This window comes from Hoplias malabaricus, chromosome 2 (genome assembly GCF_029633855.1).
Source record: "Hoplias malabaricus isolate fHopMal1 chromosome 2, fHopMal1.hap1, whole genome shotgun sequence".
In the NCBI taxonomy this organism is placed as follows: domain Eukaryota; kingdom Metazoa; phylum Chordata; class Actinopteri; order Characiformes; family Erythrinidae; genus Hoplias; species Hoplias malabaricus.
Genome location: NC_089801.1, coordinates 53,995,865 through 54,009,796, shown reverse-complemented (window position 1 = coordinate 54,009,796; position 13,932 = coordinate 53,995,865). Strand labels below are relative to the sequence as shown.

The window sequence follows — 13,932 nt, the reverse complement described above, 5'->3', positions numbered from 1 at the left end:
GATATCCTTATATGCAGATGATATGCTTCTATACATTGCCAAGCCAATGAATAGTTTGCCAAAGTTGCTTGACCAATTGAATACTTTTGGTGATATTTCTGGATATAAAATCAATTTAGAGAAGAGCGAGCTAATACCTATAGGCCAACCTTCACAAATTTCAATCTATAACAAATTTCCCTTTACATTTACATTTTATGCATTTGGCAGACGCTTTTATCCAAAGCGACTTACAAAAGAGGATCTAACATTCAAACTACAGCACAATTTATACAAAGTACCTTACATTGAGTGCAAAATGCCAGGAAGTAATAAGTGCATTAAAGGCAAGGCAAGTTTACTTATAGATCACCTTTCATACAGAAGTAATTCAAAGTGCTTTACAGAAAAAGAAACAATTAAATTAAAACCCAGAATAAAATCATAAATTTCCAATAAGACAATTATATAAAAAGAGTAAAATTATTAAAATGATTAAAACAATTTTAAATGACAATAAGTGAAAAGAAATTAAATGCCTTTACAGAAAAGTGCAGAATATTTTAAACTGAGCTGTAAGCCTGCTCAAACAGGAATGTTTTCAGTCTTGATTTAAAAGTGTCTAAAGTTCGGGCTCTTCTAATATTCTCAGACAGCTGGATCCATTTAAAAGCGGCATAGTAGCTAAACGCTGCCTCTCCATGTTTAGTTTTGACCTGAGTCAGGACTAACTGACTAGTTCCTAGAGATCTGAGAGCTCTGCTCGGCTCATATCTCTGTAGCAGATTTAATAAATACGCTGGTCCTTCCCCATTTAGACATTTATAGACCAGTAATAACACCTCAAAGTCTATTCTGTAACAGACTGGTATCCAGTGTAAGGATTTGAGGATGGGGGTGATATGATCTCTTCTTTTGCTCCTAGTGAGAACTGTGGCAGCTGCATTTTGAATCAGCTGAAGTTGTTTAATGGTCTTTTTTGGAAATCCAGTTAAGAGACCATTACAGTAATCAATCCTGCTAGAAATAAAGGCATGGATAAGTTTCTCCAGGTCTGGTTGAGTCAGAAAATCTCTAATCTTACTGATGTTCTTAAGATGGTAAAATGCTGATCTAGTAACCGCTTTAATATGACTACTAAAACAGAGATCTGAGTCCATTAATACACCAAGGTTGCGAGCCAGTTCTTTAGACTTGAGGGCCCTCGAGTCCAGATACGTAGCCAATCTTTGTCTCTCAGTGTTATTCCCAAATAATATAATCTCAGTTTTATCTTTATTCAGCTGCAGAAAATTGTGTCCCATCCAGTTTGTGATGTGTTCAAGGCACTTGCTTAATGAGTCAAATGAGCCAGAGTCGTTTGGGGACAGGGCCATGTAAATCTGAGTATCATCTGCATAGCTGTGATAGGACAGCCCATAGTCCTGTAGAATCTGGCCAAGAGGAAGCATGTATAAATTAAATAAAAGTGGACCAAGAATAGAGCCCTGGGGGACACAACAGGTTACTGGCATGTTCTCTGAAATATTATTTTCTATTTCTACAAAGTAGTTCCTGCCTTCCAGGTAAGAAACGAACCACTTCAGAACTGTTCCTGAGAGTCCAACCCAGTTGAGTCTATCTATTAGAATCTTATGGTCAATGGTATCAAAGGCAGCACTAAGGTCAAGACGTAATAGAGAAGATACCTTTCCAGCCTCTGTATTTAAGCGGATGTCATTAATTACCTTGATTAGAGCAGTCTCAGTGCTGTGATTAGACTGGAACCCGGAGTGGAATTTGTCTAGGCTACTGTTAATGGACAAGAAACTAGTGATTTGCCTGAAAACAATTTTCTCAATGATTTTGCCAATGAACGGTAAATTAGAAATTGGCCTATAGTTACTTATCAGAGATGATTCAAATTTTTCTTTTTTAGAAGAGGCTTTACATGAGTGAGGTGTTTACAATGTGGAGTATGTCTGATGCTATAGTGTGAAACACACTCTTTAAAAATTTGGTTGGTAGTGTGTCAAGACTACAAGTGGATGATTTGAGATGATTAACTGTGTCGATTAAAATTTTATTATCAACAGTACTGAACCCTGACATTTTAACTAAGGAGTTTTTATGAGGTGATGGAGAGGGTACAGACTCATTGTTGGATATAGATGTACTAATCGCTTGTCTGATATTCTGGATTTCTACATCTATATCTATAGATATCTATATCTACATCTCTCAGTTGATACTAATTCAGGGGCCATTGGTGTGGGTGAGTTAGTAAGTCTGTTGACTACAGCGAAGAGGATTTTGCTGTTAGTGTTATTGTTGATGATGCTAGAGAAATAGGATTGTCGTGTTTTACTTATTGTCGCGTTGTATTCACGTAGCTTATCTTTGTAGATTTCTTTGTGAATATGAAGACTTGTTTTACGCCATCTGCATTCTGCCTTGCGACACTCCCTCTTTTGGATTTGAACAACAGAAGCATTTCTACATGGTGCTTTCTGTTTGCAAGACATAGCCTTCATTTTAACTGCCGCAATCTCATCCATAACACTGACAATGTTTGTATTAAAACTATTCAGCAGATCATCAACAGAGTTGGATCGTTCACATGGTGTAGTGCACATTTTACTCATGAAAATTGTAGCTGTACAGTCCTTTATAATCCTTTTCCTGACACAAACTCTTCTGTCTCTGATGACTGGTGAGGCCCACATATCAAAGAACACACGGTAGTGATCTGACAACGTGACGTCCTTCACAGTCACTGATATGTTGAGACTCTTTGAGATAACAATATCCAGCGTGTGACCATGACAATGTGTACTCCCTGTAACATGATGTGAAACGCCAAAAGAGTCTAATATGGCGTGCAGTTCCTTGGCAAAACAGTCCTTGGGATTGTTGATATGTATGTTAATCACCAGCAATAACAAAATGGTCAAAGTCGGTAGAAATAAAAGACAACATCTCTGTACATTCATCAATAAAATTAGCACTGTCCTTCGGAGGCCTGTAGACAGCTACTAGTAATATCTCTGCGGTCCCTTTCAGAACTACACAGAGATTCTCAAATGTTGTGAAGTCACCAAATGATAACTGCTTGCACTGAAAAGAACCATGGAACAGAGCAGCTAGACCTCCACCTTTTCTACTGGCACGAGATACATTTAAAAAATGAAAATCTGGAGGAGCCGACTCCAATAAAACAATTGCAGCACTACATTCATTTAGCCAAGTCTCAGTTAAAAGTATAAAATCAAGCCCATGTGCTGTAATAAAATCATTAATTGAGTGTGATTTGTTTGTGAGAGATCTGATATTTAGAAGAGCTAACTTAGTAACTCGTGCACTTTGCCACAGAATCTCTGTCTCACATTTTATGTGCTGTAGATTGGTTACATTCACAGAATCTGACCTGAACTCTCTGTTCTTTCTCTCTCTGATAAGTACTGGAATGGGAGAGATTACAGGCACCAAAGGTCCAAGCTTGTTTTGAAAACATGTACTGCTGACATCACTGCAGCAGCCAGGACCCAAAAAACATCACTTTTCCTCGCCCTTATCAGCTGATGAAGCTGTGTGAAGCTCCTGCTGGCGATGGGGCAGTGAGCGAAGCTGCCTTTCCGGGGGTTGAGGAGATTGTCTCTTCCGTTGAGGTGCTCTAGGTGGTGATGGAGCGGGATTTTTCTTAGGGGACAGTCTGGGGGACTGCAGTGGAGAAGTGGCAGTAGATGAGGGTGGAGTAGAAGCTGGGGTGGTTCTTCTTTGCACCTGAGGGCTGGCTGACAGGGAAAGTGACAGCCTTGTCCCAGCCGAAACCAGCTTCTCCATGGCTGCTGTAAGGTTCGGGTGGGGTGATGTGGGGGCAGGAAATAGAGGACATGGAGGATTCCTCTTGGGATTTTGGTGTCTCTGGCAGCTGATAGACTTGGTCATTGTCACTCATGTCCAGTGTTTGGACATGGGGTTTGTTACCCCATTAACAGTGTCATCTCCAAACATCAGGGTGTCTGCAGTAGGTCTGTTAAGCTGGCACTTTCTGTGCTGTGTTCACTGCATTTGTGATTCTCACAAAGGGCATGAAGTGGTTCAAATGTGTTTTTCAGCTGAAGTGAATAAGACCGGTATTCTGGTCTGGGTCTGTGCTGTGCTCTCTCAGCAGCAGTGTTAGTTTTAACAGCTGAATTTCCTGGACCAGCTGTGGTACCAGGAGTAGAAGACAAGACTACAGAGCTATACAAAGCATGGCGCTTGGGTCTAGCTTCAATCTGAACCCATTGCCCGTCTCTAGCTGTACTCACGGCAGTGTGGCCATTCACTTGATCCTCTGGTCTGGATCTGTGTCCCTCCACTGTCCGCTGCTCTGTTAAGTCCTCAGCCCGCTGTCTGCTGCTCGTACTCCCACTCACTGTTACTCCTCGCACAGCTCCGACATGCCAGTCCTTAAACTCTGATAGCAGGTTCCGAAAATCCCTTTCCAAAGCTGGCATTCTCTGTAGAAGTCCGTAAAAATTCTGAGAGCACATGTGTTGAACAAAATGATGAGGCATTTCACAAGTTTCTTCTACTGTAGCCTGATGAAAATGTCCTGGTTGTTGGAACAGTCGTGGTTCCTAGAGCAATCGCGCTACTTTAAAAAGTATCAAAAGCAGAAGATAACCAGTTTTGGCTTCGTAGTGCTGCTGACTTGTGTATATTAAAAAGCTCAGATACTCTATCACAGAAAAACAAGTAGGTTTCGAAAAAATAAAAGAAAAGAAATAGAAGATAGCAGAGCTAAGCAGCAAAGCGTCTGAACAGCAAGGAAGCAGGAAGAGCCTCTCTTAAAGAAAGACTTTCAGTGCAAGAGATACTCTCGGAAGAGCTGGGTTTTCAAGGATTTCTTGAATGCGGAGAGGGTTTCTGTTGCTCTGATAGTGCTTGGAAGCTCGTTCCACCAGCGTGGTACATTTGTTTTCCCTCAAGTCTTTGTATATATTATATTATGCAAATAAAAATAAAAAGACCTCTGTTAAAAAAAATAATAATGAATTCAAACTTAGTGTATGTCAACTTATAATACAGTGTGTCTCAAAAGTAAGAAAACAGTGATCCACTTTTAGACGTAGACTGTTTGTAGACTGTTTGTAAGTCTCTGTTCAGGCTAGACATGATCATAAAGACAAAAATAAGCTTTATTATTGCAGTTGAACAATGACATTTCTTTCTTGACCCAATAATCATAATTATTTTAAATAAAATTTAAATAAGTAACCCATACACATTAGAGCAATTTAGTTTTCATGGAGAGAAGGCAAATTTAAATGCAGTAGTTGGGTGCATTCGGAGTTCAGTAAGAAAGTCCATGTTGCTTAATAGAGGGGCAGGTGTGGCCTGACACTTAGGTTAAGTACCGGAAGATCACTGGTTTAATCTAAGTGTATGTTAATACACTTTCTCTGTTATGGCAAAGTGTCACCAGGAAGGAAGATCATTCTTAAAGAATTCAGAGGAAATCACAGGAATAAAGACACTTAGTCAAGAATTCTCTCCTATCCCTAGTTTATTTGAATATTTGATGTCATGTGCCCCTTCTGCACATACACAAGCCCCCACTGTCATGTTCCCTTTCTGCACATACACCAAGCATCATGTGTACCATTTGGACATTATTACATCATGTCTCATTGCAAAAAAACCCAACCTTAATTGGCATTTATGCTCTGCATGTATCTGTTATCTTCTATTTTATTTCTGTCAGCAAAATGATTGCAGACGGTTAGATCAAATTCAAGCTGTACTCAGGATGTTCTTCATCTTGTTGATTGGACTCTTCTCTAATCTATCTAGGGACCTTCTTTCCCATTTTATTCTCAGAAGTGCGATGTTCAGCACTTTCCCCCCTCCAACAGTTTCTCCTGAGTCGTGCCCTGGGTCACAATGTAACAAGTCCTTTAAGGTCACAAACACAATATGTCCTATGTCGCTTAATAGTTAATTAATAATATTTACACAATTTTGTTGTATGGTCAATGACAACAAAAACACATTTTTTTTTCTTGTTTTTTTTTTGTTTTTGTTTTTTTAAGGTTAATAAGCGGAGAAATGAATACTCAAGTTAGTTTAAAAAATAAAAGCAGGTGAAAAGCATAATCCTCATTGTACATAATGTGTTCTTAGAAGAGGAGAATACAGTACATCTTCACACAATATCCAGTCAACAAATTCTGTAGTTATGCCTTAAATTTCCTTTTTGTTAACAGCTCTGTGATGGAGCCAGTGTTCTTCCCCTGCTTCAGAGTTAATCACTGGACCCTTTGTACATCTTTTTGTTGTAAACTTACAAAGAATAAGGAATGTGGAATGGCAGTTTACTAATTTCAGATTTAGTAGGAACCACCTGGGAAGAGCATGACAATTATGGCTATTGTAAATATGTTTGTGTGTGGTCAAAGTTATGATTTTGATAATAAAAACATTAGTTTTAATACTCCCATGACCCTGAAATGGATTAAGTGCCAAAGAAGATGAGATGAGTCTGGGATGTTCGCGGCCCTGATCTCCATGCCGGCCGGCTTCAGCGCGATCAACTGATCCCGGGTGTAAACAAAGGGACCATGCTCCTGCGCCGCGGTGCACCATGAAAGTAGAACTTTCACAGCGAAAAAACTGACCAAAACTCTCTCTACTAGCATGATTCGAGAGGGCAAAACTTCGCTAAGTTACCTTGTAAAAATAAATAGATATTATTAAGATAAAACTATAATTAAAAAGAAAAAACGATACACAAACGGGAGCTACCATAAAGGCTGCACGCACTTTTCGCGCATGCGCACGATCATTTATGTCAATCTCCATTTTAGTACTAACTAAAGTTTAGTTTAGTGTGTAGGGCTCCTCATTAATGACGAGAGTCATTAACATCCGTTTAAAATCTTTGGATTTTAGAGAGATCCACTTTATTTTTTCTTTCACTTTGCACTAACAAAATTAGTTTGCACTAACAAAATCACATCAACTTAAATGAAGGTCATGGTGGTGAACATGTGTGAATGCACAAGTGCCATCCTGGGTTTTACCTTTCATCCAGGAGCAGTACTCTTTCTAGCTCAGTAATATCCTGATATCTTAAAAACTAGGTGATGTAGCCTAAAACTGATGAATTGTGCATTGTGTTTATGGTAGATGAACCTGATACAATGACCTGTGAGATAATGGAGATAATAATTACATGTACAAAAATATTTTAGGCACAAAGATGTACATGCTTAAAAACCTGAAATGCACTGTTGCTTGTCCCTTGTTTGTGCAGATTTTGATGAAGTTCAACGACAAGATCAATTGCTCTGCAACTGGTGAAGCAGGAAATGAATACAACTTGTTTGTTCAGCTTCGCTCAGAATTCAGAAAGTGGAAAGACCATCTAGACAGCACAAAGTCACCATGTAAGTAAATCAGCTGCTGTAGGCAGGGAGGTCTTGGCTGTGCCAAGCACAATATTTTTTATTATGGCATAAGTCTAAATGATATTTGAAATATTACAAAATGCATGCAGTAGGAAGTGTTGCAGTCCAGGGACCTGGAGGTTGTGTGTTCGAGTCCCACTCCGGGTGACTGTCTGTTTGGAGTTTGGTGTGTTCTCCCCGTGTCTGCGTGGGTTTCTTCCAGGAGCTCCAGTTTCCTGCCACGGTCCAAAAACACACGTTGGTAGGTGGATTGGCTACTCAAAAGTGTCTGTGAGTGTGTGTGTTGCCCTGTGAAGGACTGGCACTACCACCAGGGTCCTCCTGCCTTGCGCCCAATGATTCCAGGAAGGCTCTGGACCCACCGTGACCCTGAACTGGATAAGTGGTTACAGATAATGAATGAATGGTTCTTACATGGAATAGAACATGAAATTTCAATCAATGCAATGATGTGCAAATTATTTTTTAATAATTATTAATTTGCACGAACTAATAGATATAGAATATCCTTTCTCAACTTAAAGTACAAAGTAACTTGGCGATTTCATCATTTATAGTGTATAATATCATTAAAAGCTTTAGAGATTCTGTAGAAATCTCTATATGCAAGGAACAAGGCCCCAAAACAATTCATTCATTCATTGTCTGTAACTGCTTATCCAGTTCAGGGTCGCAGTGGGTCCCACAGTGGACCTGTATGACAGCAACACTACCTGTTGTGCCACTGTGTAGCCCGCCCCAAAACCAATAATTCAGAGAATAATGTTGGAATAATTCACTGCACCTATAATGGGGTAGACACAACCACAGTGTAATTGTGGAATGCAGAATTATTCCGAGATTATTCTCAGAATTTTGACTTTTTTTTTCTTTTTTCAATGCCGTGACCCTAAAACTCTGTCGTATTTAATTATTTAAATTAGATTTTTTTTTAAACCTTTATGTTATAGATGGATACGTTTCACATTTACGTGCAATTCTCTTTTACCACATGATGTAACCAGTTTGTGTTCTCCACAAAATTATATGGATATGCATTTGTCAAACCTTGCTTAAATACACGCTAATTTTTCCACAAAATATTTCTTTATAAATCACAGTTTGCGTGAGATGTTACGGATGCACATTTCAGAGCCACTTTGGTGCATATGCACCCTTTATAAATGAGGCCCCTGGGAGCAGTTAAATTCTTATAACAAGCAAGAATCTGAAAACATTTCACTTTCCAAACTATAGTGACCGGTCGCCTCAGTTCCCAAACGCTTAGAGTGTTGTTAAAAGAAAAAGTGGTAAACCTGCCCTCGCATCAAATTCAAAAAGACAATACATTTTCTCAGTTTAAATATTTAAAACTGATTTATACCATTTTCTATTAAAAATATTAGTAAATGATTTTCACATCATTGCATATATTTTTTATTTACATTTTGCACAGCATCCATTTTTTAATGGGCTTTGAAGTCATTGGCTAGACTAGGTTAATTTTAATATTAATATTTATTGACGTTAAAAACTAAAAGATGAGTGGTAAAATAAACAATGTCAAAAATCGTTTGACATTGAAAAGGGTGTAAATATTTTTCCATGCAATATGATTATGTGAAAGAAGAGATTAAATTTCATTCATTTTAATTAAAACAGTTCATGAAAAGGTCCAGGCTGTGGAGAAAGAATATGATCTGAAATATAGAGGAAGGAAGCTGCCTGGCTTCAGTGATTACAGTGATTTTGAGATGGTGGTCCAGAGACTTGTGATCCAGCTGAGGAGACCAGCCATAGACACACTCAGGGTCATAAGAGGTATGTTTACATCACATACACCACATTTCTCTCACGGTTTCATTCATTTTAATACAGATCTTTTTAGGACCTCCTTTGAGTGAACCACAGAGTCAGCTATTCCTTTCCCAAAACACACCTGTTCCAATTCAGAAAGAATCCAATGTTTTGTTGATGAGCTGAATCAGAAATGTTGAAATAATAAATAATTACAGCCTCTAAATGTTATGTGGTAGATCATGCTTAGCCTTTCTTCTTGCAGACTTTGATTTAGTTCAATGGTAATATCAGTCAATTGGCCCCAGGAAAGCAGGAAGTACAACTTGATGTTCAGCTTTGCTCAGAGTTCAAAAAGATCTCTCATTTCAATTATGAACTGAAGAAACTGTGACTTGGTACTGAATTTGAATTTAGGTTGATAAACACTGTGGAAAATTAGGAAGTTCTGAAATGAATAATGCTTCATTAATTAATTATTTTGAGCAAAATCTCCAAATAATTTTTTTTGGTCAACCTGAATTTTGAAATATGTATTTAACCTTTAATTTAACCAGGCAACTCGTTAAGAGCATATTCTTATTTACAATGGCAGCCTGATTTAAAGACTGTGGTCTGTTTTATGCCTTTCAGAGACTATACAGAAACAGTTCTCTGATGTGTCCAGATCATGCTTCCCCCACTATCCCTACCTCCAGAATGTTGCCATGGTAATGATTATTTTATATTAATAAATGCTAAGAGAACAATTCTTAATGTACTCTTAATGTATTAATGTTCTGTACTAAAACATTGTTGTTACCTAAGAACAAGATCGACATCATTCAGTCAAAGCAAGAAGCCAAAGTGAAGCAGAGGATCTTGGAGCAGTTTGAGATGGAGCAACTGGTCTACACTCAAGATGGAATCTACATGAAATCCTTGAATGAGACCTCTCTTGCTGTAGATGTTCAAAAAGTTTCAGAGGATAACTTTGCTGGGCTGGACAGCAGGAGCAAGTACCCTGAAATGCTGAAGGCTTATTATGAGGTATAGTTTAGTAGCAGGATAAAACCACCTTAAAGAACCACTTTAACCACAGAGACCTAACCACAAAATGCACACTGGTATCTCCTTTTTTTGACATTTATATTTACTTAATATTTACAATATTTATCAGGCCATCGTAACCAGAATAACTTTAAAATAAATAATTTGTTTAATCCTATTCAGCTCAATTAGATTAGAGTCAAATAACCTGGAACTATGATAGCACTAGACACAGGAGTCAGTGCAGATACTGGGAATAATAATAATAATAGGGCAGCATTGTGGCACAGCAGGAAGGGTCGCAGTAACACAGCTCCAGGGACCTGGAGGTTGTGGGTTTGAGTCCCACTCCAGGTGACTGTGAGGAGTTTGGTGTGTTCTCCCCGTCTCCGCGTGGGTTTCCTCCGGGTGCTCCATTTTCCTCCCACGGTCCAAAAACACACATTGGCAGGTGGATTGGCGACTCAAAAGTATTCGTAGGTGTGAATGTTTGAGTGTGTGTCACCCTGTAAAGGACTGGCGCCCCCTCCAGGGTGTGTTCCTGCCTTGCGCCTAGTGATTCCGGGTAAGCTCCGGACCCACCTTGACCCTGAATGGGATAAGTGGTTTCAGACAATGAATGAATAATAACAATAATAAGAAGAAGAATGTCACGATCACGGGGCGGACTGACTGGGGCGGACGCACTTGCTAAAACACAGTAATTTAAATGAAACGCAAGATATAACGAAACAAAGACTGGCAACTACGGAAACAGCTAAACTTATGAAATTAAATGAAAACGACAGAGACAGACAGACCGAACTTAGAAACAAGACACGGAAACACTGGAGGCGAAACAACGATACTAGAGGAAAGAAATGACAAGGCTTGGGGAGAAAAAACGAAATGACATGACTAGAAATGACACAAACCGACATGACTTTGAAAACAAACAATACAAATGAACGACAACAGGAAGTGAGGGAAGGGGACTTAAATACACGAACAGACGAGACACACCTGAAACAGATAACGAGGGTGACGAACAAGGAGGCGGAACAAAGGCGGAGACAAGAAACAACAACAAACATAGCCATGTGCTAAAAGAGCACATGGCCTGGGAAACAGACCTGACGAGGGCGTGACAAAGAAGAACAATAATAATAATAATAATATTTATTATTATTATTATATTTAAGTGCCTTTCTATGCACCCAAGGCACTGTACACTGTACAAAAGAAAAATATAATTAAACCACAAAATTAAAACAAACATTATACCAATAAATAAATCATATCTAAAATAAAATATCCATGACACTATATAGAAAAAAATTATAAAAATACTATTACTGACATAACTCAAAAATTCAAATACAATGTCCAAGTCCATGCCAGTCAATGTTTGACTTAATTAGCCACAAGTCTGTATAAAAAGATCATTGTTTTAAAAATACTGACACTAGGAAATGATAAGAATAGTAAGAATGTCTTGTAGATTTCCTCCTTGTTTACTTGGTCACCGAATTCGTTGCTGCTATGGCGATATTAAGCAATTGCAGAGGAATTACAAATCAAGGCTGAGCTACTACTGTGCCATTAGGCAAAGTATTATACGTTCTTGATGGGAAATTTGTCGTTTGGCTGCCTAACTGGTTAACTTTGCTGCCTAATTATGGAATGACATATGAATTACATTGTTAATGAGCCATATCCCCTTGGTCCTGGCATCATATTATTACAACACTTTGTCTTGAAATATACAGTAAAGGCAAATCTCTTTTACGTTATGTGATGAGACACACCAGACTCTTTGGCATCCTTCCAAGCAAAAACTGTCTATACAGTGCTACTAGGATTAAATAAAGATGATTCAGATTCCAATGACCTGCATCATAGGACTTATGAATACAGACATGACCTCAGATTATGATGCTATAAAAGGAGGGGGTGGCACGGTGACATAGCAGGTAGTGTCACACAGCTCCAGGGACCTGGAAGTTGTGGGTTCAATTCCTGTTTCAGGTGACTGTCTGTGAGGAATTTGGTGTGTTCTCCCCATGTCTGCATGGGTTTCCTGTTTCCTGGCGCTCCAGTTTCCTCCTACAGTCCAAAAACACACACTGGTAGGTGGATTGGCAATTCAAATGTGTCGATGTGTGTGTGTGTGTGCGCTTCCTTGTGACAACACCAGTTGTGAAAAGCGCTATATAAATAAATTTGATTTGATTTGATTTGATTATTCCTGCCTTTCACCTAATGATTCTGGGTAATGAATGAATGAAAAATTAGGAGGGAAGCAGTAAGTAATATTTGTTTTCTTTGAGATATATCATATAACTCACTGAGCCTTGTCTATCACATATATATTTAATTTTAAAAATCTGTAATTAATCATCTCCTAAAATATCATAAGGCCAATTGTCTATAAAAGTTAACTACAACAGCATATTATTTTCTCTCTCACCAGATAGTTGTGGAGCGTTTGGCGGACCAGGTGCCGATGCTGATCCTTTACTTCATGCTGAAGGAGTCTGCTCAGCTGCTGTGCAATGAGATGCTGGGTTTAATGGATGGTGCCAATGTAAATGAGGTCCTCAGAGAAGAGTCAGAGGTCAGCAGACGACGTGTTAATCTGCAGAAACGTATTGACCGTCTCACCCTCGCTCAAGAGAAGCTCAGCAACTTTCTTTGAAGGACCTTTGATTTAAACTAACATCATAGGTAATGGAAAATCTGACAACCTGGGAGTATTTAGCTGCAATAATAACATTTCCAATTAATGTTTATTTTAAATGTAATATATAAATTTTTTTGTATGTTTACTTTAAAACAATCTACATCAATGGTAGAACTGTCCAGCACTTTTTCAGTTTCCTGCTCCCAATGTTCCAGATAAAACTACACAACTATTAAGCCCTCCCTGGGGTGAACTGTGTGTTTTAGAGCAGGGTAAACATAACAGCTTGCAGAACTGTGGTAGAGTCAGCATTGGGACCTGGTCTACATAAAACTTCAGAATACAACTTTAAAAAAAATAATAAATCTGAATAAAACTGATGAATTGCGCTTCTGTGTGGAGTGGTATTCACCAGTGAATATAATTCTCAATACAGAACTATACCTAGGTACTTTTAACATCTAATTAAATATGTTTGAAACTGTTTTAAGAAGCAAAAAATCCTAAAAGGAAAAAAAGTTATTTTTCAAAAGTTTTCTTTTAGATATTAGTCTTAGACTTTTAAAGACAAAAGAGGGAACTGCGGTCTCATTTATGATAATGTGGCCAATCACGTTTGCATTTCTATTTTGTCCAACATGGTATTACTGACCAAACAGCAATTATGGCTGTGACTTACAGACTGAGACAAATATAGACACATTGTTTAGTTCTGACCATTTAAACCCTTTTAGGACTTCGCCTGTTACTCTCTCACACATTGATTCTCTTATCTTTAACAAGACGGATCATCAAGTATTTTAATATTTAATAAACAACATCCACCAAATCATCGTGCTTGGTTGTAACAAAATTTGGAATAAAGGTTCTTACAACATAATAAAGTTACATTTAGCTTAGCTATTTAACTGGATCCATCATTTAAAAATTACAACCACTGTCATTGTAAACATGCTGTTTGTTATTAAGATATCCTTTTATTTGTCACTTGTGGCCCTTATTAATCAAAACAGCTCATGAACAAATATGATCAGAAAATGAGCGATCACA

At 38.2% G+C, this 13,932-nt stretch overlaps 1 protein-coding gene across 1 annotated transcript in view; it reads left to right on the top strand.

Annotated features, from left to right (window-relative positions):
* Window positions 1–13,217, top strand: part of LOC136677025 (interferon-induced GTP-binding protein Mx3-like) — a 28,416-nt gene extending 15,199 nt beyond the window's left edge. The window contains exons 8-12 of the mRNA XM_066654379.1: window positions 7,262–7,394; window positions 9,057–9,215; window positions 9,825–9,901; window positions 9,999–10,220; window positions 12,673–13,217. Of these exons, the coding sequence (XP_066510476.1) occupies window positions 7,262–7,394; window positions 9,057–9,215; window positions 9,825–9,901; window positions 9,999–10,220; window positions 12,673–12,897 (816 nt within the window). The 3' untranslated portion in view covers window positions 12,898–13,217. The remainder of the gene's footprint in view (window positions 1–7,261; window positions 7,395–9,056; window positions 9,216–9,824; window positions 9,902–9,998; window positions 10,221–12,672) is intronic.
* The last annotated feature ends 715 nt before the right edge of the window (window positions 13,218–13,932 follow it).